General features: G+C 39.5%; 3 protein-coding genes across 9 annotated transcripts in view; 2 read left to right on the top strand and 1 right to left on the bottom strand.

The window, feature by feature from the left end:
• pparg (peroxisome proliferator-activated receptor gamma) overlaps positions 1-10,680 on the top strand; it is a 28,113-nt gene extending 17,433 nt beyond the window's left edge. Inside the window, exons 5-9 of the mRNA XM_068712300.1 lie at positions 4,540-4,739; positions 7,203-7,317; positions 7,586-7,782; positions 7,910-8,153; positions 9,326-10,680. Of these exons, the coding sequence (XP_068568401.1) occupies positions 4,540-4,739; positions 7,203-7,317; positions 7,586-7,782; positions 7,910-8,153; positions 9,326-9,573 (1,004 nt within the window). The 3' untranslated portion in view covers positions 9,574-10,680. The remainder of the gene's footprint in view (positions 1-4,539; positions 4,740-7,202; positions 7,318-7,585; positions 7,783-7,909; positions 8,154-9,325) is intronic.
• A 7,375-nt stretch (positions 10,681-18,055) lies between these two features.
• terf2ip (telomeric repeat binding factor 2, interacting protein) lies at positions 18,056-23,436 on the top strand. 3 transcript variants are annotated; one of them, XM_068712298.1, is made up of 9 exons: positions 18,056-18,158; positions 19,090-19,335; positions 19,579-19,724; positions 19,843-20,078; positions 20,784-20,879; positions 20,995-21,664; positions 21,774-21,877; positions 22,026-22,460; positions 22,652-23,436. In XM_068712298.1, the coding sequence occupies exons 2-9, from the start codon at positions 19,106-19,108 to the stop codon at positions 22,829-22,831; spliced, it is 2,097 nt and encodes a 698-aa protein (XP_068568399.1). In that variant the 5' UTR covers positions 18,056-18,158; positions 19,090-19,105; the 3' UTR covers positions 22,832-23,436. The 3 variants fall into 3 exon arrangements, with proteins under 3 accessions (XP_068568399.1, XP_068568397.1, XP_068568398.1); XM_068712296.1 differs by having other exon boundaries at positions 22,561-23,434; XM_068712297.1 differs by having other exon boundaries at positions 18,058-18,133; positions 22,561-23,435.
• A 684-nt stretch (positions 23,437-24,120) lies between these two features.
• The window catches only part of iffo2b (intermediate filament family orphan 2b), a 26,092-nt gene continuing 24,074 nt past the window's right edge, over positions 24,121-26,138 (bottom strand). For all 5 annotated transcript variants that reach the window (XM_068712291.1, XM_068712294.1, XM_068712292.1 and 2 more), the window contains exon 8: positions 24,121-26,138. This exon is cut by the window's right edge and continues 1,238 nt beyond it. The gene's annotated coding sequence lies outside the window, so the exon portion shown is untranslated.

Genomic DNA, 26,138 nt, shown 5'->3' with positions numbered 1-26,138 from the left:
TTCTGTCTCACACACCTTTTGGAACGATGAGTGTACAATCGCAGAATGTATGATGTGCTTGAAAATGTTTATCTAGAAGTTAAACTTGCATGTGAATCAAAAAGCTTAGCTGCACGATCATAAGAGAGGTCAAAGCTTCTGTGCATTTAGGTGTTTTGTCTTCAGACACGAATTACCCTCCATTTACGCTCACTATAAATATGCAGACCAACTCGTCTGCCTCCGATGCCCCCCTGAGAACAGCAGACACATCTTCACCAACCTGCTGCTAATTTAGTCTCTGGTGTGGTGGTAACATATGCAGCGATGTAAAATACTGCCTTATTTGTTGCCATTTGCTTCCTCCGTGATCTTCGACTTGCATCGTATGTTTCGTCCCATCGCTCGCTCAATCACCTTCAAAGTGCAATAAGATTGAAATGAAAGCAGTTACTGAAATGCTTCATAAGCACGCAGTAAAGAAATAATACAGAACATCATTATGATACATTGTCAGCTTACAATATATATATAAGCAAATGTTATAATCGTTATTTGGTGATTACACAACACCCCATTGTGCACACACACACACACACACACATACACACACTGTTAATATAACATTAGATTACACAATCAAAAAATCTTCTGAAATCGGCAAATCCACATGTACACGCCTTGCTCAGCCGCCCACATAGGTTTTCACCTATACACTGAAGATCAGGGTAGAGATGCACCAAATTCTGCAAGGTCGCAAGAAGCGGCTGACACCTCCCACGCTCAATTAGGCTGTCAATGCAAATGCAGTTTACTGCTGCTGCTGCTTCTGCTGCTTGTAGCCGGTTAGATTCACAAGCTGCGTCTCATTAGAGGTTTTTGTCAGATTCATAGACAAGAAACTTATTCGATATTTGTGATATATTATTTGGTAAAAGCTACTAGACGACAGCACGTCACAAGCTCACGAGTGCGATATCTAGAGAACTTGTGTACTTAATAAGCTTCCTTGCCCTCTGTTTAGCTGTAGAAAAGTTTGTTTTGTTATCCTTTGTTGGTCACAACTGGCACAGTTTTTATATGAATGCTGACTCCGCCCTCCCAGGTGAGTTTCAGCACGGACCTGCACCACTGTGTGTGGGCGAGCACATGTTGCGCTTGATTGACATCTCCCTGACTCTCCTGTTAGTTTTGCTGCACCTGTTAGGGTTGGACAACTTACAGCATTCAGTCTTTGATAAATAAACTTTAGCGATCCATGAATATTCTCAGCATAGTTTCACACAACGTTATTGTCTTCTGCCTTTTGTCTAACAAAGGTGCTTCCCAGTCTGCACTGTAAAATCCAGAGCATCATAAGAAGATGTGTAATCACATAAATAATTGAAAACACCTGTTTGGTTACGCAGGGCTTCTAGACCCCATCTACACCTGGTGTCCACATGTCCTCTGTTACAACACACACTCAGTAGTTTGCTTAGTGAGTAAGCATTAACTGAGATTTACGTCACTCGTGAAACATCTAAATTGTGCGTCTTCACAGGCGGTTGTTTTCACGTCTATAAAAGAGCTTTCTGTATCTCTCTCTCTCTCTCTCTCTCTCTCTCTCTCTCTCTCTCTCTCTCTCTCTCTCTCTCTCTCACACACTTATAAATAAAACTGACCTGATCCTGCAGGAAGTAGTGTACATGCCATGGACACTACTTTTTTGTGTTCCATTGTGGGAATTTTTGAGGGCACGGCAAAAATGGGGCTTCATCTGCGCAATGTCCAGTTTTAGACATCCATTCATGTTAAAATGCGTGTTGGTTGATTACAGATACTATTACTTCTGGCCTTAACCAAGACGCTTGGCTGGCATTGCAATTTAAATCGATTGAGGGACTTTAAGACTCTGTGATTTGCAGTCTTTCACTTAAAGTGAGCGTACTTTTTTTTTCTTTGAAGCCTTTTCTTGTTTGTAAATAAATATATGGTTCTAGTTTGTAAATATAAATATATATATATATACATATATATAACTGTACATATTTTTTTATAGTGTGTATATATATATATGTGTGTGTATATATATATGTATATATATATATATATATACACTATAAAAAAAAATATGTACAGTTTTCAAAAATGGATGCGTTAAACTGGAGTCAATAACAAAACAGCTTAACAGTATTCAATTAAATTAAATTTATTTTTGTTGGTAAAATAGCCAGTGTGTAAAGAGAGTCTTCCTGACTGAACTTCATTTGTAATATATGCAATATATAGTTGGTTCTTATTGAAATATTGCTCTGTCTGGGTGTTTAATGTATCAATGATTGACATCCCAGAGTACATAAACCACAACTGATTTCTTCAAACTGCTGTGTCACTGCTGCAGGCTCGTTGCCAGTTTGTGGAAGGGCAGCTTTAGATGCTATTCATTTGCGTAAGGTGTGCTTTCATCACACAGTCAGCATTACACAACCACATACACTGCTATACACTCACCACACAATGCTCAGTAGATGCTGAGCCCTGAATGGAGGATAATTATTGGCTTTCACCAACATAAAAAAGAGGGTTCAACCATTTCGAGACTTAGCTGTTAGATTATTATAAGGATTATTTTCACCACATTCACCATAACATCTAGAATACCTTTGTTAAGTGTAATGTAACTTATTATATAGTGATATAATGATTTATAACTTGGGTAATGGAAAATCGGTTATAATAGGTATTGTTTTTCATCAAAAGAAATATAACCATTTGGGATTTTTATTGGTACAGTCCATATGGAAGCTAAATAGAAAACGTAAAAGTAACATTTCTGTAATACAATGTGAAGTTATAAATAGTCAAATTCAAAACAGCGGCAAAAAATCTGGCAAATCATCAGCTGAGATTTCTCTGAAATGTTAAAAAAAAATTGTAAATTTATCAAGCATATGAAAAATATGGCATTAAAAGCATTAAATAGATTCTAAAATACGTAAACCCTTTTAAAACGGGAAACTAGGCCCGTCTTCTTTGTTGGGTATTTGCTCAATGTAAAGTAACCTGCAGCAACAAGTGGAGAAGTGAGGAGAAAAGAGACTTGTGTCAACGTATGAGACCGTTTTTCAGGTTTAGCAATGAGCTATGAAAACATCATTACCAACAAAAAACCCATAAATGTATTATTAAAGAGAACTACATTTTGTAAGTGCTTGATGAGACACGCCTCATAAAATTACAGGAGATAAATCTGCTGTGCGTTGTTGCCAGTTGATTTTCCTGTTCCTGAAAGATTGTATAAGCTCTGACTCGCTTGTAGAAGTTGTCTGAGCAGTGATTTGCATGTCTCTTAAAAACCTTTCATTTTGTTTGGGATCCCAAAAATATTCTTGATATTATTATAATATAATATATTATTCTCCCTTATTTTAATGTGATTTATTCTTCAACGTGTTTTGCTTCAGTATTTAGTAATAAAGTGTTTGTTTGCTGTAGATAGCAGCTCATTTTGTGGACATTAGCTGGTCGATCTGACTCATTGATCACTGTCCAAATATTAGAGATACGATAGAAACTAAACAACCGTGGCGGAAGTCAACCGAAGCTCACTCACCAACGTCAGATTAGAAATAAACTACATCAAGTAAAGTAATATCATTTCAACCAGGAGAGACTTCCTTAGAATTTAACAATAATGTATTACACATGCATAACAATTGAATAGTGCGAAGTCTCGGACTCCATCCTGAAGTAGGATACTAGAGGGGTAGTGATGTCCGGACGCTGGTGGTGGTGATGAAGGGAGTCGCTCCAAGCCGATGATGCAACGATGTGATTGGCTTAAAGAAACTGTGCAGAACCTGGTTGGTTCATTTAAAGTGAACGCCCACAATCAGCTGATAAGAGCAATCACAGGGAGAGAGAGACTATGAATGAAAAGCAGTGTAAAGAGTGTAAAGAGAGTCTTCCTGACTGAACTTCATTTGTAATATATGCAATATGATTATTTGGCAGTAAGAGGTCACAATACAAACAAAAAAAACAATACTAGGGCTGTTTTATTTCTTATTGTGAAAATCATATATGTACATATATATATATAGATATATATATAGATATATATATATATATATATATATATATATATATATATATATATATATATATATGCATTCATTCCTACATACGATTAGCATGAACAATCTTGTGTTGCAGGAGTTTCATTCTGAGTTTTAGAAGTTGTATAAAATGGCTTTGAGATGGTACATTTTGTCAGCGGTTTGATAAAATAGGACTTTTTGGAGCATGTGACCTGAATGTAAAATGTACACTGATAGTTAGTCGTCACTTTGTTTTGGATAACTTGTTGTTTTGGATAATTTGACAGGAGGAAGTTACACTGAGGGTTTGTTGTTTACCTTGAATTGTAAACACTGTCGTGTTCATGTCACGTACAAATGTGTGTTTATCTGTTATTCCTGCATACCGTTTCGCTCACATACTGTATCTGCCCGTGTGCCAACCTGTGTCTATTCGTGCGCTAATGCGTGCTTGTGTCTGTCTTGTTTTCTTTCCCAGCTATTCGTTTTGGCCGAATGCCCCAGGCGGAGAAGGAGAAACTGCTGGCTGAGTTCTCGTCGGACGTGGTGCACATGCACCCGGAGGCGGCCGATCTGAGGGCTCTGGCCCGGCATCTGTACGAGGCCTATCTGAAATACTTCCCCCTCACCAAGGTCAAGGCCAGGGCCATCCTCTCTGGGAAGACCGGAGACAACGTGGTAAGCAGCACTGCATAGTTCTACTTTACCTCTATGTAGTTGTGCTTATAATGGTGGGGGAGTGCTCTCTATGTGCAAAAGAGCTATTATTAAATTGTCTCCTGGATAACACAGTACAGTGAAAGACGTTTTCAGTCGGAATATTATGGACCAATTGTCAAATATAGGTCAGTAGTTGTTTTTTTTTTATCAATCCCACTCTGGGAAATATCACAAGCAACCTAAACACTTGGTCTTCTTGAATGTATCTTGAGTTACACATGCATCATATCACATAATTACCACAATTTCTCCCATGTGCAGCCTTGAGTTTGAAATGAAATCAGTTTATCTGGAAAATAATGGTAAACAATACAAGCTTGAAGAGTTTAGAAGCTTTCAACTTAATGTAGTTCAAACTTTCCAACTCACTGCATGTGTTTTTTGCCGCGCTCAGCGTAGTTCAGATGAGGTCTTTTCAGGCTATTATTTGTGCTCGAACAGGAAAAGTGGATTTACTGTTTTTTACGTGTCTCGGCTGTTAACACCTCAGATTACACAGCTCAAGCTATGAAACAGGATATATAAAGTAAAGGCTTCAACATTCCTACTCAACGAGTCAAACTCATTTATTAAGACATTTGGTCATTTATACAAGTGGACTGTCGGGAAATACGTTGGCCGTTGAACATGTGAGATATCATCTATTTTTGTGTTTTTGTACGTAAGATTTGAGATATTGAATCTCAGAATTCAAAAGCGACTTAATCAGGAAATCCACATCCACTGAATTACAAGTTGGCAGACAAAAGAAGAAAAGTAAATATTTAATAATGATAAACAGTGTGTTTCTGGTGTTGACTTCAGTCTCATGTTTGAGCTCAAAATAACTGATACTTTTATAAAAGGTCGATGAGGCCAACAAATAAAAAAATCAAAGTATCATCTTCCTTTGCAATTATCAAAATGTTTTCATAACTCTTTGTTAAAGCAACTGTGATCAAGTAATCATCAGTTAAACCTTATCAAAAGTCTGGTGGGAATAAATCTTTTTTAATATTACTGAAAAACAGCTTGATCTGAGCGACTAAGCCAATTTAATTAAACAAGTAAATTGTCATTAATTGAATTAAATGGCCAGTAGCTTTTGATAGCTTTTGACAGTTACACCCAAACACATGGATCAGGCACTTAAAATATATATTTACATTTAATTGGTGTGAATAGTGTACAGTGAATTATAAGAATTAAGTTACAAATTATCCAAAATGCACAGCTAAGTACTACTTCTAATGATTACTACTGTGGTTGTTATTATTATTGGCTCTACAACTGTGGACCAACTTTACGAGCGGAGTCTTTTATTTCCCTTTTCTGTTGCCTCTCTCTGCAAATTTAGATAAGTTCAAGGCTGCTCCGCCCCCCTTTCTTCTGATTGTTATGACTGTTCATCACAGCGATAGCAGACAAATGGCTCTGCATTATCTGTTGGTTGGAGGAAGTCTTGGGTTACTTACTAAACCACAGCGAACCTCCTGAAACAAATTGGGAGTCGATGATTTTTGTCTTTCGTAGAATATTTACGTAGTTTAACACGTGGGGCCTTGATATGAGTTGATGCAATCAAAGTTTTACTCCACCATCGCTCCAGACGCACCATCAGAGGTGAAGGAAGACACATTTGTTACTAAATTAGTTTAACAGAGAACACTTTGTTCTTTGCTAAAGTTAGCTTTAGCTAACAGTTTGCTAACATTAGACAACTCCGACAACTGTTCACCAAGTAAGTCTGTTGCACCAAAAGGTGTATTGAACGGAGCAAAGATGCATTTTAAAGCTTGTGAATTAAAGTTTGCATTTATAAAAGAATGTGTGTGCTATTTCTTCTTTCAAAACTGTTTTAAATGATTTTAATTAAAAATGTACAGCCCTTAACTTCCATACAAACTCAGTAAACAGTAAACTGACTGCACAGGCCGAGTATAAACGTCTATTTCATTCACTCACATGAGAAATGATTATTCATTTCAAAACGTTTTGTGAGTATTGTTGGCTGTACTGCTTTGTAGGTCGTCTTATTATTCATTCCACTGCTATGGAAAAGGAAGATTTAAGTATATGAATGGCACCATTCATCATTCAGGCCGCTGCATGTCTTTGCCAGTGTTTTACCAGTAAGTGCGACTTTAACTTAGTTATGCTTCATTTACCTGTTAATGTTGTTTTTGTCTGCCGCAGCCTGAAGCGAAGATGTATTTACTTTGTCCATCAGACATATGAGAATTGCAGTGTTTGCCCTTGCAGGTCTGATGAATAAGCCATGACCAAAGCGCATACGCAGGATAAATGATTACATCTGCAGCTCACTGGTCCTCAGAAGACCTACGAGGAGCTAACACGCTTTCTTTTTTCTTTCTTTTTCCCTTTTCTTTTTTTCTTCCTACAAATCTCTCTTCTTCCATTTTTTTTCTTCTCAACCTGCAGCCTTTTGTCATCCATGACATGAAGTCTCTAATGGAAGGAGAGCAGTTTATTAATTGTAAGCAGCCCATCCAGGAGCAACAGCAGCACTCATCCACCCTAACAGCAGGACTTGGAGGTTAGAGATGCAAAATTATCTTTGTCATGATGTGGAGATGTTTTACGTTTGTTATTGTGTCGTTTCCTTTCCTATCTTTGTGTGTTTATCAATCAATATGACCCGATAATCATCCTACAATGTCACCTTCCTTGTTGAATTTAAAACTCTGGCTGCTCTTTGCACTGAAGACATATAAAACATTGGTCTAGTTTTTCTTGTAATCCTGCAACTGAACCGCCTCATCGGGGACTTCCATTCTTTCTGTGCACATCTCATCCGAATTCAGGAATCATAGGAGGTCACCAGGGGTCAGACTATGGCTTTTTGGGAATGGGAATGAGCATCAGCGGACAGGCTCCATCGGACGCTTTGGAGCTGCGTTTCTTCCACAGCTGTCAATCACGTTCGGCCGAGGCAGTGAGAGAAGTGACAGAGTTCGCCAAGAGTATCCCAGGATTCGTCGATCTGGATCTCAATGATCAGGTGAGAGCCGGAGGCAGTGAGCGTCACTATAAAACTATAAAACTAGCTATCGTTCCTGAAGATCTAATCAGCTGTCGTTCCTGAAGATCTAATCAGCCTCGGCTCTTCATGTCAACCCTTTTACCAGGTGACTTTGCTGAAATACGGTGTGATCGAGGTCCTAATCATCATGATGGCGCCTCTGATGAACAAAGACGGGACCCTGATCTCCTACGGACAGATCTTCATGACGCGGGAGTTCCTCAAGAGCCTCAGGAAACCTTTCAGTCAAATGATGGAACCAAAGTTTGAGTTCTCAGTCAAATTCAACACGCTGGAGCTGGACGACATAGACATGGCACTGTTTCTGGCTGTCATTATCCTCAGCGGGGGTGAGAGTCTTTTCCTTTTCCCCACAGAATATGTAGATCATAGTAGCCTAGTCTTAATCGAAGCTGCAGCCAGGAGAGAGCTAGCTTAGGTTACGTATTAGCTTTAGAGTCTTTATATACTAAGTCTTAATGTTACATCTTTCATACTGGACAGACAGATGTGGGATCAACCTTCTGCTGACGAGAGCAAATAGTGTTTCACAAAATGACTAACATTTCTTTTCAAAGTCCTTACCAGCCAGCGTCTTTTTTCAATTGTTCCCGTTGAGGAGAGAACTTATGAGATGAAGAAAAAAGCACTGCACCCGGATTTTTTTTTTCAGAGCGCACCATGCTTCAAAATAAGAGTGTTGGTGTCTTTACTGTGGATGAAGCTATAAAAACGCTTTATGGACACTCAGCCTTGTGTTGCAGAATAGTATATGTATTATTATTTGAAACAAGTTACTGTCAGCAATAACGTAAAGTTATTTCATGATTGTGTAGTTACAATCACAAATCATTTCTGGCAGACAACGTGGCATCAGGACAATTTAGTTTTCTGTGAATGTTAAGTGTTGTAATCTGTCTGCTGTTTACAATCTAAGTTAGGAACCCACTGCATTATACACACTGTCTGTGGCCGGCTTTGACCCAATTGTCAGTTTGCAGGGAGGCTTCATGTGGCAGCAAGAAACAGCACGATTTTTACTTTGTCTGTTCTCGGTTTTCCACTGTTATTGATGATTGACATGCAAGAGCTACAGGTGTTTGTACTGTCATTCCTCTATTCATTCCTCTATTAACTTAATGGGAATTAAATCAAAATTAGATTGTTTAAAATCGTAACTGTTGATGGCTGAACAGCAAACCAAACCAACCTCACTCAGAAACCCAAACTACGTTGTCTAATATTGCTGGTTAGCGTGTGACCACTTGATAAAATTCTGGCCTTGAACCTTTATGAGGATGAAACATCAGGCATTTAAGTCAATTATTAACACAAACAACTAAGATTAAAGCTTGAAATAAAGATAAGAAGGCTTTTGTCAATAATGCTACAGCTTTGTCGGGTAATAAGGGACAGCTAAATTAAGAGCTTTTCAGCCAACAGATATGATGACCTAATAGATACCTAATGTGTCCCAAGAAATGTCACTGATTTATCCTCCCTGTCTCTGTCACCCGTCCAGACCGCCCAGGCCTGCTGAACGTGAAGCCCATCGAGCAGCTTCAGGAGACGGTGCTCCATTCGCTGGAGCTGCAGCTTAAGCTAAACCACCCAGACTGTCTGCAGCTGTTCGCCAAGCTGCTCCAGAAAATGACCGACCTGCGTCAGATCGTCACCGACCACGTCCACCTCATCCAGCTGCTGAAGAAGACGGAGGTGGACATGTGCTTACACCCGCTGCTGCAGGAGATCATGAAGGACTTGTATTAGAATTCAGCAGGAGAAAAGGACAAGTAGAGAAAGTGGAATGAAAGAGAGAATAAAGAGATTGTATTATTAAAACCATGACTTGTGAAATCATAATGATAAAGTACTTTGTGCTGCTGGTGTGTTGAAATAAAGGGAGGTAACCAGACAGGCTGACTGAAATTGAGAAAGAGATGAGGAAGAACAGAAAATGAGAAATCAAGGACAGAAAGGCTGAATCTGAGTGTTCCATCTTGTCTAGACTGCAGCATGTGAATAACTTGCAGCACAGTCATTTAGCCACCGCTGATCCTGGACACTTTGTGAATTAGTGGGCTGCCAACTTAAATACGAAACTACCACCGATCAGGACGAGCGTCTGTGACTAACTGAAAGAGTCGGGACTTTCTTTTTTGGCAAGCCGAAGAGTAAAAAATGGCGAGTGCTCAACACAGCCTGCTTCAAGTGCCTTCAGGAGAAACCACTGTGAATATTTTTACACCACGTGTTACACAGTAGCGTATGCGTTGTTCATGTGCAGCTTATCTAAATGTTGCGTTACAACCGTCATAGGCAGCAGCAGTGTGTACGTGCTTCAATACCTCTGTGAACGCACACGCAAAACAATACACATGTCATGTTCTGTTTTGGCATCAGGGTGAAGGTGCTATCTCTTTTCAATCAGCTTTATCCAAAGACAGAAATCTGATTATTGCCTGTGACGTATTTCAATCTTGGCCACATGCAGAAACTGTGAGAAAGTGTGAAGCCAACATAAGGCACATTACCATGACGGTGAACCCGTATACGCCATACTGTGCCTTTAAGGATTGCTGTTTGACTAATTTTTTTCTGTGGAATAAATGCCCTCCAAAAAAAAGATATATTACACATGTATAATGTGTAATATATATTCATATGTATTATTTTTGTATGGATGAAATTGTCTGCCAAACACACGTTTCTGCCTTGTTTTATTTGAAATTTTTAAAAAGTGGTTGAGTTCAATTTTTTGCTATAAAATGATTTTGTATTCATGCAAAGTGAAGTGGGGGGGGGGGGCGTCTACAGACAAAGAGGTTGGGTTAATACCAGAGGGGGTTGTTGTAAATAAAATATTTTCTAACTTTTTATTTGAAATCTGCGTCTTGCTTCAAGTCATCCGAGCGGACTTGCTATGTATCATCAAGAAACATTTCCTAATAATTTCTTTCTTGAAAGCATTCCAGCCACCCACACTCTAGAAATCTGTTTTGCAGTCATTACATCAGCTGTCCTTAGTGCCTCTTACCAAACACACACACACACACACACACACACCCTGATGGAGCGATTGCAACATCTGAACTCTGCCGAACTGTGCCAGAAAACCAAAGTCTATGGATAGACGTTTGATTAGCAAGCGGCGAGGTGGTTTTATTTTTTAAGAGTTTGTTCCTTTTTTTTTTTTTTATACGGATCCATTTACAGTTAACCCTGAAAAGAAATAGGATATAGAGGAGAAAACAAACAACAGCCAGGTCAGAGTCAAACGCAGGACATCACAATGTAGCTCACTGAGACATCAGGTCACCAAAACACAGGTTCATTGACACAAAGCCTTCCTGATATCTGACTTTTTGCCAAGTTACAAGTCTTTTGAGTACATAAACTCATAGTAGATGCTTGCCTTAATATGAGAAATATACACTCTATAAAATCCACCATTAGAATCAAGCTCTAAAAATTGTATTATCAATGTAAATTAGATTATTAATAAGTAGAACTTTTAAGACACATTGAAAACACCTAGATAATATGTGCTTAAATCATATATGATTCACCCTAAACCTGATTAAAAAGGGCATAGTAAGATTGTGATGTTCTGCATATGTGTCAATCAAAAGAATATCAGATATCTGTAGAACTGTTGTAACATATGGTCCCTTGTTTGTTTGCTTCTTTATGTTCAAATATATCTTATGGAGCTTCATTTAGTGGTTTCTCATTCTATGTTAAACTTCAAGAAAGCTGCTGCTTTTGGTCCAGAAACAGAGATGAGCCTCACATTTTCTGACCTCTGCCTTTGTCCAAGAAATACAATCCTTAGTTTAAAAAACACGTAATTCTATAAGGACCAAGCTTGTTGGTTTCTTAATGTTGGCTCTAAACAACACATACATAACTTTATATATATATATATATACTAAAGTTATCTATAAATAAAATATGTCTTTAAACTTGACAGAACTGATTATGCAGTACAAGCGGCTGCCTGTTGTTGACGAAAACGACACAATAAGAGCAGCGACAGTGAACCAACCCGGTTGAAGTTGGGGCCACAAAACAACAAGCTGATGGACACTAAAGCGCTCCACATAGGAGAACTGAAGAGTCAGCTGTTCAGCACTAGAAGCTTTTCACAGTACATGTCGTCATTTGTCACATTGTTAAAACAAGAAATATTGATTATAGCCACTATCATCAGTGTTCCTTCTATATTAAAACATACTTACATCAGGTTGTCCATTTGTGCCCAAAGGACTATGTATGATAAGGAAAAATGTGACATTTGTTCTGAATTGGTCTAAAGTCTAAAAATCCAATGCGGACATACAATTGAGCGAGCAGTTAACAACCCAAATTTTAAAATCACATGAAGAAAGTCACACTTTTATCATTAACAATCTCCAATCCACAACTTCAGCCTGTTCAACGTTTGGACCAATTTTGAACATTTCTTCAGATTTGTGCTTAGTCAAGCTCAGGAGACACTTCCCCCCCAAAATATCAAAATTCAGGCGTGGGCACAAATGAGTTAAAGATAAACAATCAAATTTATCTTACCTTTACTTTCACAAGCCACATCATACCTACGTCTGCTCCTCATTGGATTAATGTGAAACGTGTGATCTGATATTACAATATGTGAAAAATTTAATTGTCTTGAAATGTTGAAAGAGTCTAAAAGACGTCTCAGGGCAGCAAGGAGGTGTCATTATTGTCATGTATCTCATGGGGTCTAATTCTCAGGTTGTGAGGACAAACAAAATCAATGGTAGCTATAAGATTTGATGAGGAATAACAGGAATATGTGTGAGCTGTAAAAAGGAGAAATTATGAGACACGGAGGCCGTGAGACTGAAGCAGATTAAGGAGAAGATGGCCCCTAAAAATAAGTCTTTGAGTTGGCAGATGATGGGGGGGGATTTCTGGCTCTGACCCGGATGGTCCCCTTGGATGGTTGATGATGATGGTAATTAAATATGTTCTTTAAGTCGAGTCAGCATATCCTCACTTTGTTACGGCCGGTCTCTGCAGACCAAGCCCTGCCAAGATTCCTGAGCTAATCTGCCAAGTAATTTTCATAAAGTATATTTCTGCAGTTGTCCGTCCGCACAGAGCCAAGTCCAAAGATAGCGACTATGATTTACACAAGGAAGTTTTGTTTTTGTTTGAGTTCCTTAAGAAACAGCAGCTTCGCTTTTTTGGCCTCTTTTGTTTTAGTATCAGAAAGGAATTTTACTCCCACCAGGGTGTGATACCTGATACATGTGTGTGTGTGTGTGTGTGTGTGTGTGTGTGTGTGTGGGTCCTTGAACAAGCCTTGTTTCTGAAGCGATACACCTGCCACTGTAAGACGAATATAGCTCTCAGGAAATAGTTGTGTTTAATCGGGTGTTTATATAGAAAACACCTCAAAAATGCGTATGATGGCACTTTATGTTCTTGTGAACTCTAGAGGGAAACATTTCAGACTTAGAAGAGAGGATGTAGATTATCTGGTTTCATTCTGGGATACTTGTTGCGTTTATAAAACTATAAAGAAAAAAAAATTCAAAAAGTGTCTTCTTTCTTTCTCTAATCCTACAATAATAATAGTGCCTATGGTATAAAGTACATTTTCATAAATACGTAAAATACAGGAAGTGGGAATTTTACAATTTCAACACGTAAGAGCTCTGTGCAAAGCTTGCATCAATCCACCACATTTTACACACCTCTTCTTTAAGCGTTCAATCAAAACTACACTTAAAGATTTTAAATGTACTTTTAATTGAGATTATATAACAGTGCCAATTCACTGGATTGGATTTATGGGTGATTCAATCGTACGCAACACATTTGAGTAGGTGTAAAAATGACAAACATTTTCCTCTGTGTAGAAATGCTTTTGTTACGTCTTGTGATTGCCACCGCGTATTTTCCGCCCATCAACATTTGTCAGACATTGTGTGTAACTGGCAGGTCACATTACCTTTGTCAGGTGGCTTTTTTCCAAGTGATTCACTCTAAATGAATTGATACTTGAATGGAAAGGTTAATGACAAGTGTTGCAATGTCACCGGGTTCAAGCTCTTCTGTTATATGACTCAAATGAGGTGATTGCTGGTGAACGTGCTGCACATCATTCCTGATTTGTTCCGTCAAGTGAAAGTGTTTTTTTTTTATTTTTAGTCTCTCAGTAATTCTTCATATGTGAACAGACGCGCCTGCTGAGACCACAACATTTTAACACATTTTAAATCGTTATGTCTGTAAAAATCAGGTGATGGTGAAGGAGGGTTAAAAGAGATGACATGTCATGTCATTGTGTACGACACAAGTGCAGAAAAATCTGCTTTCACTGTGGCTCCTCCAGGGAGGGTGTCATGTAGCTTGTTTTATGGGTGAGAATAACAGTTCTGCAAATATTGAAAAGATCATTAAAAGACCCCGAACAAACAATTTCTATTTGAAAACGTCCAACTGTATATCAGGCATTTCATAAGGTAACTAAACCCACCTACACCCTTTGGTTTTTGCTAACATATCAAGATGAAACATGTTACTTTGTGAGCTTAAGAGATGCCGATTTTTGCTTTGGGACAGAGCAAAGTTAGCTGTTTTCCCCTGTTTCCAGTCTTTACGCGAAACTAGGCTAACCGTCTACTGTCTCCAGACTCATATTATAAGACAAACGTGAGAGTTGCATCAATCTTCACATCTAACTCTTGAAAGGAAAAAGAAAAATGCTGCCTGCACAAGATTATCTCTGTTCATCAAAATGTCAAGCATTTTTTCAGACAAACTCAGCTCTAACTGGTATTCTATTTTTGTGCTCAGATTAATGCCTGTCTATCACTCTCTGGAGGAGTCTTACGCCCTTTCTGGTCTTATGTACTTTCCCAACTATGCAGAAATGTAATGGACTTGCCCAAAGTTTCAATCTGGGAAGAATGGCTAAAATGTGTTTCTTCAGAAAGAGTGTGGCAGTAGCTGACAAGACGGGTAAACGTTGACTAAAGATTCATCAGTTCACTCCCAAGATTTAGAGTAAAGAGGGACAGAGCGTGATCTGTTTTGTTTCTTTTTGTTTTAGTTTGTCTAGTTATCGTCAGTAGCAATGTTGCTCTAAATGGCTATAATGAAACTGAAGCCTTCCAGACCCGGTTTTAGAGTGAACCGGGTCCCTTTAGCCTGGTTTCACCAAAGCAGCACGTCAAAAGGGAGGATCACAACGTGCCAAACACAAGGCTGAAAACACACTGCAACTGGAGTCTTGATCTGACTCCAAAAGCATCAGTTATGAAGTCTGTTTCCAAAATGCTCATTCTGCAAACCTTGACTGCACACTCTTTAGCAGATCGGATTACGATTACACTTTATTTGGGATACAGTAAGAAAATCGATCCATTGTTCTGGACTCAGTAATACTTTGTTTGCTAGACGGTCCTGGTGGTTTGTAAAGTAGTGCAACATCTCCCTCTACAGGAGAGACACAACCACTGAACCTCACAGCAGGGACATTTTCCTCTGCCTGAGCCAAACCAAACCACACTGTGTTACGCTGTGGTGACCTTGTCTCACATCCTCTGTCTGAGATGAAAACACAGTCCTGAGGTGTGATGACGGTTGAGGAGTTGATCAGTTCAAGGCAGAGGTTCAGGTTGAGGATGGATCACAATCAGCTTGCAGGAGTGAATATTTACACATCAATATTTACAGATTGTCCACAAACATACATTGACTTGGAGGAGTTGCAGCACCTTGGTGGCTGTTGTATTGTTTCAGCTGGTTGAGTCGAAGAGAGAGAGAGAGGAACAACGGTGGCCAATAACAATAATGTAGCTGTCAGGACTGTGAGGGAGGCAAGGTCGGTGAAGTGATACAGTACACAGGCCAGCCCAATTCCTTCCTTTGTTCCTGAGCTGAACGAAAAATAAAAATAAGTTAAAGCTGATCTCTGGGTTCCTCAAAGTGAGTAATTGTGATAGGAAATGTTGATTCGCTTTTTTGCCTTTCAGAGAGATTTGGATAGGATAAAATCAAAATATTCCATTAAAATACCAGAAGCTCTTTTAGTTTACAGACAAAAAAAAATGTAAAGGTGCTAAATTTGAAGCCTCCACACGGCTCTCAACATGGTGGCGGTATGCCAGCTGTGGCTGCAATATGAGTGCAGGAGCAGCAGCGGTGAGCTAATCTGTGGGGCTCGTTTAAGTGCACTAACATGCATTAAAAGGCACTTGCCGATCCAGCAGTTAACAAAGCACAGACGAGCTGTGATAACGACACACACAGATGGAGAGAGACTTCATTCTCTGCCCAGACATTACTCCACTATATGTCTACATAGATAATAGATATTTGATATAATCTGAATATCATATTGAGAACCCTTATGCAGATAACAAAACAACCACAAAACCAAACAAAAAGTGTTTTACAACACCGTGGCTTTATAGTTCCTTTAACACAAAGTAGTATCAAGAAAACTTAACAACATTCACTTTGCAGCAAGATGTAGCAGAAGAAGTGTCCAAAATGTTCTGTTTTCTTTGTTTTCTGCATGTGAATACTTTGTGCAACAAAATTTGGAGATAAAATGGAGTTATTGCTTTCTGGTCTTGTGAGAATCAGTGTTTTGGTTAACCGTGCCCATCAATCAGTGCTGCTTGTGTATGAGAAAGCTTCAGAACATCCAAAAACAATACAAAATATGTGTGGATGTCATTTTTTTTTTGCTTATTCCCTACTAATAAAGGACATCAGGTCTAATTTTCTCTGACCGCTATGGTTTTCATAATGAGGTGCTGTAATCAGAGCAGCAGTCATCCATCATGCATTTCACACTCAGCTGCCTCAGGGGGGCAATCAACTGAACAGGAATAATATCTCCCATTGGACTGTCAGTGTTTATGTGTTTGATTGTGGAGACATCATTTTTCTCTCCTGAAGGAAGCTCAGTTGGGTTGTTGGCAGTCCACTGATCTCTGAACATAACATCACTCTGACTTTGTGTGGTCCTGACCCTGTACAGCAACTAAACGTGTTGCTTACATTATAGGGAAGTTACACATTGTATTCTGAACAGGAAAAACAAATTCTAATATTTTCAGCCCAGTTGTAAGCCACATTTTAACAATTCATTTGACAAATACTTTTCCAAAAGAGGAGGGCCATCCAATATTATCACACACAACACACATCTATTTAAATGTCCAAGACTTTGATATATGCACGTTCTTCAGCCCAGAGGAGGTATAGCAATTTAGAGGAAAAGCCACTTTCAGCATTTCAGATTAATCATTCAAAGCAATATGCCGTTTTCACAGAAGAGATTTTTGATTTTGAAGTGTAAAAAATCAAATCAATGTCAGCTGAATTCAGGGTCCAGGTTCTGCCTAAACTTTGAATTAAAATGATTACTTTATAGAATTTTAAACTCTGGTTCCTCTCCTCCTCTTCGGGAGGGTATGTGCCTGTTTTCAGTTCAGGTATTCTGAAAACACACATCTCTTTCACCCTAACTGTCTATACAGTTAGTGCTCTAGAGTCCTATTGCAGGGTCCCTGTGAAGTGCTGACCTGTGTATCCATATCTTTACCACACAGGCTTAAACAAATAGGGTAAAATTGGTTTCACAGAAATGTCAAATAAGTCTGAAAAGCAACGGGACAATTAAGGAACTTGTGCTTCTGCATCTAGTAATGTAGTAATTGTTGAGGAAATGCATTGTATGTTTTTGATAGAATTAAAATTCGGTAGATTGTGGATACAAACAGTTAATGTGACACTAACTGCGTAAATAAACATCCAACAGGACTATGTGAACACTGCCAAATACCAGAATCTGTAGACCAGGTCATTTGTCATTGCCAGAAATTCACACTCGAACGAGACAGTTTGAAGAGGAAGCTGAGAGTTGAGGAGCTAAATCTAGGAGACGCATTAACCTTGGGGGCAGGATATGTACTACAATACGTGAAAGAAACAGGATTGAGTAAAATAATTTAAGTCACCGAAATTATATAACTCCTTTTTTTATTCTATTTGTTTTGTTTGTTTTATTTTATTCGTTTTGTTTTGCTTTTTTATAAGGGGATAGATACTCTGGTCCACACTCCAATACAGTAGGTGGCGGAAATGCACCTTTCACTGGATCAGCCATAAAACTTAAAAGAAGAAGAAGAAGAAGCACTGCGTGCACTCCGCCGACGAAGAAGAAAACCCGGAAGTAGGCTGTGTTTTGTATATTCGTCGCGGCGGGAACTGTCAGGAGAGATCACTGAGGACGTAAACAAACCAACGCGATTCTTTGTACATCCAAGAACGCTACATGGTCATTTTATGGTTCAATATCTACTGTAAGCAGTGTTTAAGTTGTATGCAACGTTAATCACATAATGTTATAATTAGGCTGCAACTCTCTCCAAACTTAAATGGGCTACGTCGAAGCTAATCTTGCTAACCGGATTTAACCTTTCCCCGGCTGTTAAAGTTACATGAGAGTTGTCGAGGAACACGTAGCTGGAGACGACAGTTGGCTACTTTCAACGTCCGATTATGTCATTTTAATTCGGGTTATTGCATCTGTGTGGCTCTCGGTCGTGTTGACAATGTTCACCAATACGTTTTCGGTTTATTAGTGATCGTTAGTACAAGTGTGTGTCATGTAATGACATTAAAAAGCGTCACAAACGTCATCCTCAGTTCAACAAAAACCGACCTTCATAGCCTTCATGGATGCAGTGCTGTTGCATTAGACTGCATTACGTTTAGCTGTATCCACTAATAAATGGGTAAATACAATGAAGAGTTGTAACTGGTGAAGGGGAAACTAAGTGTTCTGGAGCAACGTTACTGATTCACGATAAAGCAATAGTGTTGAAAATGGTTCACTGTATCCTTTCAATTGATCTTCAAACCGTTTTGTATTTAAAACCGAAATAGAGAAAACCCAACGTAACAGGCCTAAAACCACAACATATGCAATGTGCTAAAACAAAGACAAGGAAATCCTCACTTCAAATGTAGCTGTTGATTACTCCGATTAATCCACTAATCAATAATACACAGTTTGAGCCATGTAGCCTACAGAATAAAACAGCTCTTGTCAGAACTAGAACTACAGCATGAGATGTTATATTTGAATGCCATATGCAAGGTTGTTTTTGCTTGATTTACAGGTTCTGATGGTACTTAAATGTTTGCGCTCACAACGTTAGTTACATTATAACATAACACCACCTTTAATATTTGATGCGGTCTTCTCTATAACTCCCTCTCTTCCACCAGGTGAGACACTTTGACCATGACGTCCAAACAGCAGGATGTGGTCAAACCCGACATCTCCCCGGTTCTGTTCATGACCGTGGACGGTGAACCCATGTCTTTCTTCCTGCGACCGGGTCCTGTCAAACGCAAGCTCCAGCCGCTCATCACAGCCGGGGCGGGGGTGTTGTGCAATGTGCAGCAGCCAGGGGCAATCCTGCTGATGGAACCGGAGGAAAGAGGCTCTATCCCTGAAACTAGTGCTCACTGGTAATTACTGGACTGGGACACCATTAGAAAGTGTGGATGTCAGGGGGAAATGCTGTCTAGCCTATTGAGTTGATCAAATGAAACCACGTTTATTTTCCCTCCTGTTTAATGATGAAGCATTTTTACATTTTTGGCATAGTGAGCTGAAACATTGCCGTGTAGATGTATGTGATCAGACAGATAATTTGATTTAGCAAAATGAAGAATATTCAGAGCACGGTAATGAAGTGGCTGTTTTCTCAGGTTTGTGTCCACCCAGTACATTCTTGACTGTATTGAGAAGGATGAACAGCTGAATTTAGAGGACTACAGGTTAAATCCTGAAGTGGTCCCGAACCAGTCTGCTAGACTCGACAATAACAAACAGATCTCAACTGGACTCTTAGTAGGTATGATGCAAAGACCTACCTTTTTAATAAATTAGCTGTACAATGTATTATTTCATTGGGAATCAATGTCACTCTGTTTAAATCTACTGATGTCTATGCTTTCTTTCATTATGATAAGGCAGGGTTGCCTACACCGCTGAAGATGATGCTGCCATTTTGACTTATGTCAGCGAGCACAAGAAGCGGGTTGGGGGAAACCTTCTTTGGCAAGAGATGGAGAAGCAGCGCGTGACCAGTCACAGCTGGCAGTCGATGAAATACCGTTACAGAGTGCAACTGGCAAAGAGACAGTCGGAGGTTGTGGAGGTGGCGACAGCAGAGGAAGACACCGAGGCAACAGAGGGCGAGACCAAGGTAACTTACCTGAAAGGTATTTTGTCCTATATTTCTCTGTTGAGAGGCACAGATTATAGTGCAACTGTACAACAGTCTCCTTCAACTTATTCCAAACTACAATCCTGCAATAATCCAACATTTGTGAAGCTTATAATAGTCAGGTTTTTGTTGGCAGGAGAGGTGTTTGTTTATTTGTTTACCATATTTTTGCTACACCATATTTATTTTATTATATTATGTCCCCGTGATGTTTGTAAATGCCTGTTTACAAAATATGAGACACCTTTTTTTAGTGCAAGTTCTCACAGGTAACCAACGATCAGTATGTCCAAGTAATACAAGGGAAACAGTGGAGCTATTAGCAGTGACTTAATGTTCTTTAGCCTTCACTAGACATGACACCTTATGCAGGTAATCCAGGTTGTGTTTCAGATGTTGGCTGTCGAGATATAAAAAAAAATCTATACAGTAAAAAAGTAAATCACCATATTAGTCATGCAAGATCATGTCAATCAAGTGTATTTTATGGTACTACCACTGGGTGGCACCAAACAAAATAAATTAATTTGTTTCCTACATAAGATGGCAACCATGTTCACACATACAGTATAATCCAACAGACTTATTCACATACTTTCTATCGATATAGAAAATTCATCTTTAGAATACTTCCAGTCTTTTAAAGACATGAAGACATGACGTTTCTCCTCTGTCTGCTCCTAGGTAGAAGGAAACCAAGAGACAGATGTTCAAACAACCTCCAGTGCAGAAGATTGTGCTTCTCCTCAGCCACAGTCGATGGAAACAGACCTCACACAGGTAGCAACCAGAACTCACCGCCTGCAACAATCACCACTGTGAAAGTATTGAACTGTGATTTAATAATATAGTCAAAGGGGCAGAACTGAACACGACAGAGTTGGTGTCTCCACAGATAGTTGTCCAGTCCATACCACCTGAAAGCACAGAAACAGAAGTTGTAGAAGCTCAAACACCCATCGCTCCCCAAGAGGAAGTGCAACACGCGGACCCACAGACAGATAAACAACCAGCTGAAAGCACACAGGTGGAGACTATAGAAGCTGAAACATCTAACTCCCCCCAACCGGAGGGACCTTGTTTGGACCCACAGACAGATGCCCAGCCCGCTTCAGCTGAGAGTGCAGAACCAGAAACGGAAGAATCACAAACAATCATTTCCCCACAAAATAAAAGTGTGCCAGAGGATTCTCCTCCAGCTGAGCCCAAGTCCCCGCCTGACGCCTCATCTCAGAAAAAGCCCAAAGAGAAGCAGAAAGCCTCCCACAAGCTGGAGCAACCACAGCGTCGAGTGACGCGGAGGCAGCTTGTGCTCGAGTTGTCTTCATTGCCTGAACCGTACGGCAAAAAACTCAGATCATCGACAGCTTCTCCAGGGCGAACAGCATCACCGTCATCATCTCCTCAGTCCGCAAAGAAAACGAAATCGGTCGCTAAGTCCACTCTTCAAAGGGACACAACGGTAGCCCCGCCGCCGCCTGCCAAGAGAGCCAGAGGAGAGAGTGTGGCAGAAAGTCAACAGGAGGAGAGGCGACAAGCTGCCGTCCCTGAAACGGCACAAACAGGTTTGTTGTGCCGACGTCAGAGTGGGGCAGAAAACACACAGAAGGCATGATGAGTTAAATGTTAAACCACCTCTCTTCTCTTCTTTCTACCTCCGTCACTGTTTTGCAGGTACAGAGTCTAATTCAGTGCCACAGAAAGGAGAGAAGAAGAAAGAAAAGAGAAAGTTGGGGATTCTAGAGATGGCTACAAAGGAGTTTGAAGATGGAAGTGAGGTAAGACAACAGAGAATATGCTAAATTAATATATAATTGCTTGTCAAAAGGTTTCAGATTCATCAACAAATTATTTCAGCTCTAGTAGCTATAATCTTTTGCTTCAACAACTTTTAATATTTCAACTTTTATGTCCCCCATCTCTAAGTCTGATGAAGATGGAGGATCTCCAGATCTCCAAAACCAAGCTGAAACGGCCACGATAGAACCCACATCAACAGAGCCTCCACTCCCAACTTCAGACTCAGCTGCAGATGTTGTTTCCACGCCGGCCAACCCTGACCATGCACCCAGCCTCCAGGAGGACACGCAAGAGGCCGAGGCCTCCACCAGCAGCTGCCCACCAAAGACGGGCGGCCCTGAACCTGCGGCCAACGAGGCCGTCGACGCAGCCTCCAAGGTCCACCTGTTCATATTTGACAGTGAATCTCAGGAGGACTCTGAGTCCATCGTGGGTGATAATCCAGCGGCTCCGTCCAATCCACAGCCAACAGTGAGCAAAGACGCCGCACTGTCACTGACCCAGGTCCGGTTGGAAGAGGACAAGCAGCGAATCAAAGAGCTGATGAAGCAGACTAACCAGGTGAGGACTGTGGGGCAGCAGATGCACCCGAGATACGCTCTTTGTTCTTGGTTGTATTCTGTTTGGTGTGTCTAATCTCCCCGAACTATCTTTGTTTCAGGACTTGGTCAGTGTGACCAAAGCCCTGTTGAAGACCAGCGGAGACTTCTCTGCTGCTCTCCATCATCTGTTGAATCCCTCCTCCGTTTCAGGACCGGTTTGGAATCGCTGCGACGACGGTCTTCTGTTCTCAGCTGATCCGGCGGTCCGACAGCAGCTGCTGGAGAAATACAGCGAGGAGGACGTGGCCAAAAGAATCGTGTTCCTCGAGGTGGAGGGATGAACATGAAAGAGAGGAAGGAGGAGATCGAGACAATCAAATTCATTTATGATGCCGCCTAGCTAGTGTGAAGTTTGTGAGCTCAGATTCTCCAGCATGAAAACTACTGATACTGTGGCCTTCTCCTTTATTGCTGCTCCTCCTGACTAACTGTGAAGAGATACAATCAGAAACATTAAACCAGAGGGTTTAACTCTTGAACGTGTTAGGTAGATTAAGTAAGGGCCATTGTTTGTGCCATTCTCTATATATGTTTGTTTGGGAACAGAATCTTTTAATGTGTTCAGAATGAAAATATGTGGTTTTTAATTGGGTTACTGTCTTTAAATTGGATGAAAAGTTTCATACATTTTAAAAACATGCTTTACATTATGAAATAAATATCCTGTTTTATATGTATTGTGTTTCATCACATATTTATTATCACAACAAATTGCTTTTGAATGGTTAAAAGAAGAATGACACTTGAGCCATGTTTGAAATCTGTGAGAGGAGGATCTCTAGAGGTCGCAGACAAATTAAAACCTACGTCAAAATATGCTAAATAGGTCTTTTTCACAGCAGACATGTACACAGGTGTAAATAATAACATAGATGATGGCTCGATTCCATTCAGCTTCTTTGATTTCAGTTATTCTACTTGTTGGCTCACTGTCACTCACAATAGCTCAGAGCCTTCGATCCTGTTGTTTGTAACATCTGTGCTTTTCCTTGAGTTCAAATGTCTGCTGGGAGAAAAACAAAAAGTTGGTGCTCTAAGAGTAACAAAACGTGCCTCTACTACTCTAAATATCATAAATATTACTGCAACCAAGTTTCTGCATTTTTCATAATCTGTCAAAATCTTCTTGATTTCCAAGTGGAAGTAAAAAGGTCAGATTCAGGTGTGAAAGCAGTTGATGAAACTATTGAAAATAGTGTGAAGAGAAACACAAGGTCTTTCATTTTTTAATTACCAATACCAATAGTTACCAGTTTAAATAAAGTCATTCATGTTTAATAAACTAGATGGTTGATTATGGAAATCAGTTTCTTACTAATATTCGACAAATATAACTGAAAATCTTTGGCTGTTACACATCTGCAATACAAAATGGTCTTCTGATGACCAAGAGACTATATTGATTACAGTAACACTAATAAACTACTACTGTATAAATCACTGACTACAGCAATGACTGTACAACTTAATAATAATAATAATACACTTTATGTATATCACTTTTACTAATGGTTGTAATCAGAGCATTAAGTATATTATATTAACAAAAAACAACTTTCTGATCAGCCTACTCTTAAATCTTTTTTTGAGTTTTTATTGAGTGGAAAAAAAGAAACGAATTATTGTTGGTTTCTATCCAATCCACCATTTTATTTAAGTTCCCCGCAATATCAATCGAGTACATTCATAATTTTGAAACAATCTTCCCCAGACCCACGTGAATACATTGTATCAATAGTTTAAACAAAAATAACATCTAAGAGAAAAGTAATTCAATTAAAGCAGACGCTTAAAATGAACCCAACAGGACGCTTCCTGTGATGCAAATGAAACACAAACACCAGAATCCAATACAGTGGATTTCACCGAAAATATGGCCACAAGTATTGCTGCACCGTTTATCCCCGTCATGTTTATGAAATTAAATATAAGAAATAATGACAACAGCAAAGAGGTATGTCTAGGAACACCTAAAACTGTATGTTGACACGACAGTTGAGACAACCGTTTAATCCCATTGCCACACTGATAAAAAAACAATCCTATAAAACCCTTTTTAGTATGAAACATTCACATCCACCTGGACCTAATTTACATACATCTAGGTCACACATACTGTAAGTTGGTCATGTAAGAACCCGTTTATTAAAGCAAAATATACCAAGGTCTCCAATAACAGCACACCATATATCCCTGGATTTAAACAGCTACACTTGTTTTACTCAGCTTTTTATCTGTAAGCTCTTTAGAGGATGCCTCCAATCGAACTACATTCATTAGAGACGCTCGCTACAGTTTTACCAACTGGATGTCGTTTGAATTTCACCCGCTCCAACATACGCTTAATGTAATGTCTCGTAGTTTGCAAGAATTTTGAAAAATCCGGTAAATGTCGTCAAACTAAACGCGTATGGTGGCGGTGGGCATGCACTAACACTACCAGAGTTAGTAGAATTCATAGCTTGATGTCCATCTTTGTCATGTTACTGTACACTTTGCTTTGGTCGGCTGGTTAGTGTGACGGTGGTGTGGTGTAGGCTACAGGGAGCACACTGTGTTTTTAGGGTTGTGGACGTTACAGCCGTTCAATTAATAAATAAACAAAGCGTCGGATGTCGATACAAAGTACAGTACCAATAAAAGAATGTCTCTTTGTTACTTATCAGGCTGGTTTTACATCAACTCAAACATAAAATGATATGGAGGATGTCTGTAAGTAAAAAGGTTCCTCATCCTTACATAATTGTTTTTTATTATTTGTGATCTGATATGGTCTGCAAGTGACCATAACGTCTGGAAGAAGTTTAGTTTTCCTGCAAAATGAATAAAAGGAGAATATGGCGACAATAACACATTTTTTTTTTGATTAACATAGAATGATTACAAAACAGTGAAAAATACATTTTATGCCACAAATACAATTAATGAATGGTTAGGATCGACTCACAGTCTGCATTGCAGCTATTTAGTTAAAAAAAAATAAAATAATGTTATGAAAGAAAGACCCATAGCTACTTTCTCCACACAAACATGCTGAAATAAAAAAGGCCTGATTTTAACATTCTGCTTCTATAAAACTTCCAAGATAGAAGTAGCACTTAATTCATCTTTGATCCAGCGAACCGTACATACATTATAATACAAAGAGGTGAGAAAAACATCACCTCTGCCCCCATGCGTCCGTCACTTTCCACGCTAATCCAGTGAGAGCACTGAAAAGCAAAATTGTGAGACATCTCAATCGCAAAGAGACTTAACGTGAACTAAAAGGCCTCTGGGGTATACGATCACATGCCTACAGCCCTCTATGTACAGTCTGACACTTCAAGCCCCCATTCAGAAGAGACAAAGCAGGATGTGCAACCGTGTGCAACCCATCTGGAACAGAGTCCCTTGCAGGACAGCAGGTGACAGCTCATAAAAAACACACACACACACACACACACACACACACACACACACACAAAAAAAAGATGTCATCCATGAAGATGTGAAAGGGAAACTTTTCAAAATGCGTCCTTTGGTTTTTCTTAAGACGTTGGAGGGCATTGTTTGGCTTTGATAACTTTATTTTTAATTTCTTTCAGAAAAATACTGGATTTTAGCTTTTTTTAAATCACATGACATAGATAATAAT

Source organism: Cebidichthys violaceus, unplaced genomic scaffold (genome assembly GCF_023349555.1).
Source record: "Cebidichthys violaceus isolate CVI_PGR_0920_01 unplaced genomic scaffold, fCebVio1.0.p SCAF_17, whole genome shotgun sequence".
NCBI classification, from domain to species: Eukaryota; Metazoa; Chordata; class Actinopteri; order Perciformes; family Stichaeidae; genus Cebidichthys; species Cebidichthys violaceus.
Note: the sequence above shows the minus strand (reverse complement) of the source record. Positions and strands in the feature narration are given on the sequence as shown.

Excerpts from the sequence above, each read along its gene's own strand:
- terf2ip (XM_068712297.1), top strand. The coding sequence starts at position 19,106 with ATGACGTCCAAACAGCAGGATGTGGTCAAACCCGACATCTCCCCGGTT. Across the intron at positions 20,880-20,994 it reads TGGAAACAGACCTCACACAG|ATAGTTGTCCAGTCCATACC; the intron begins GTAGCAACCAGA and ends GTGTCTCCACAG. Across the intron at positions 21,665-21,773 it reads CCCTGAAACGGCACAAACAG|GTACAGAGTCTAATTCAGTG; the intron begins GTTTGTTGTGCC and ends ACTGTTTTGCAG.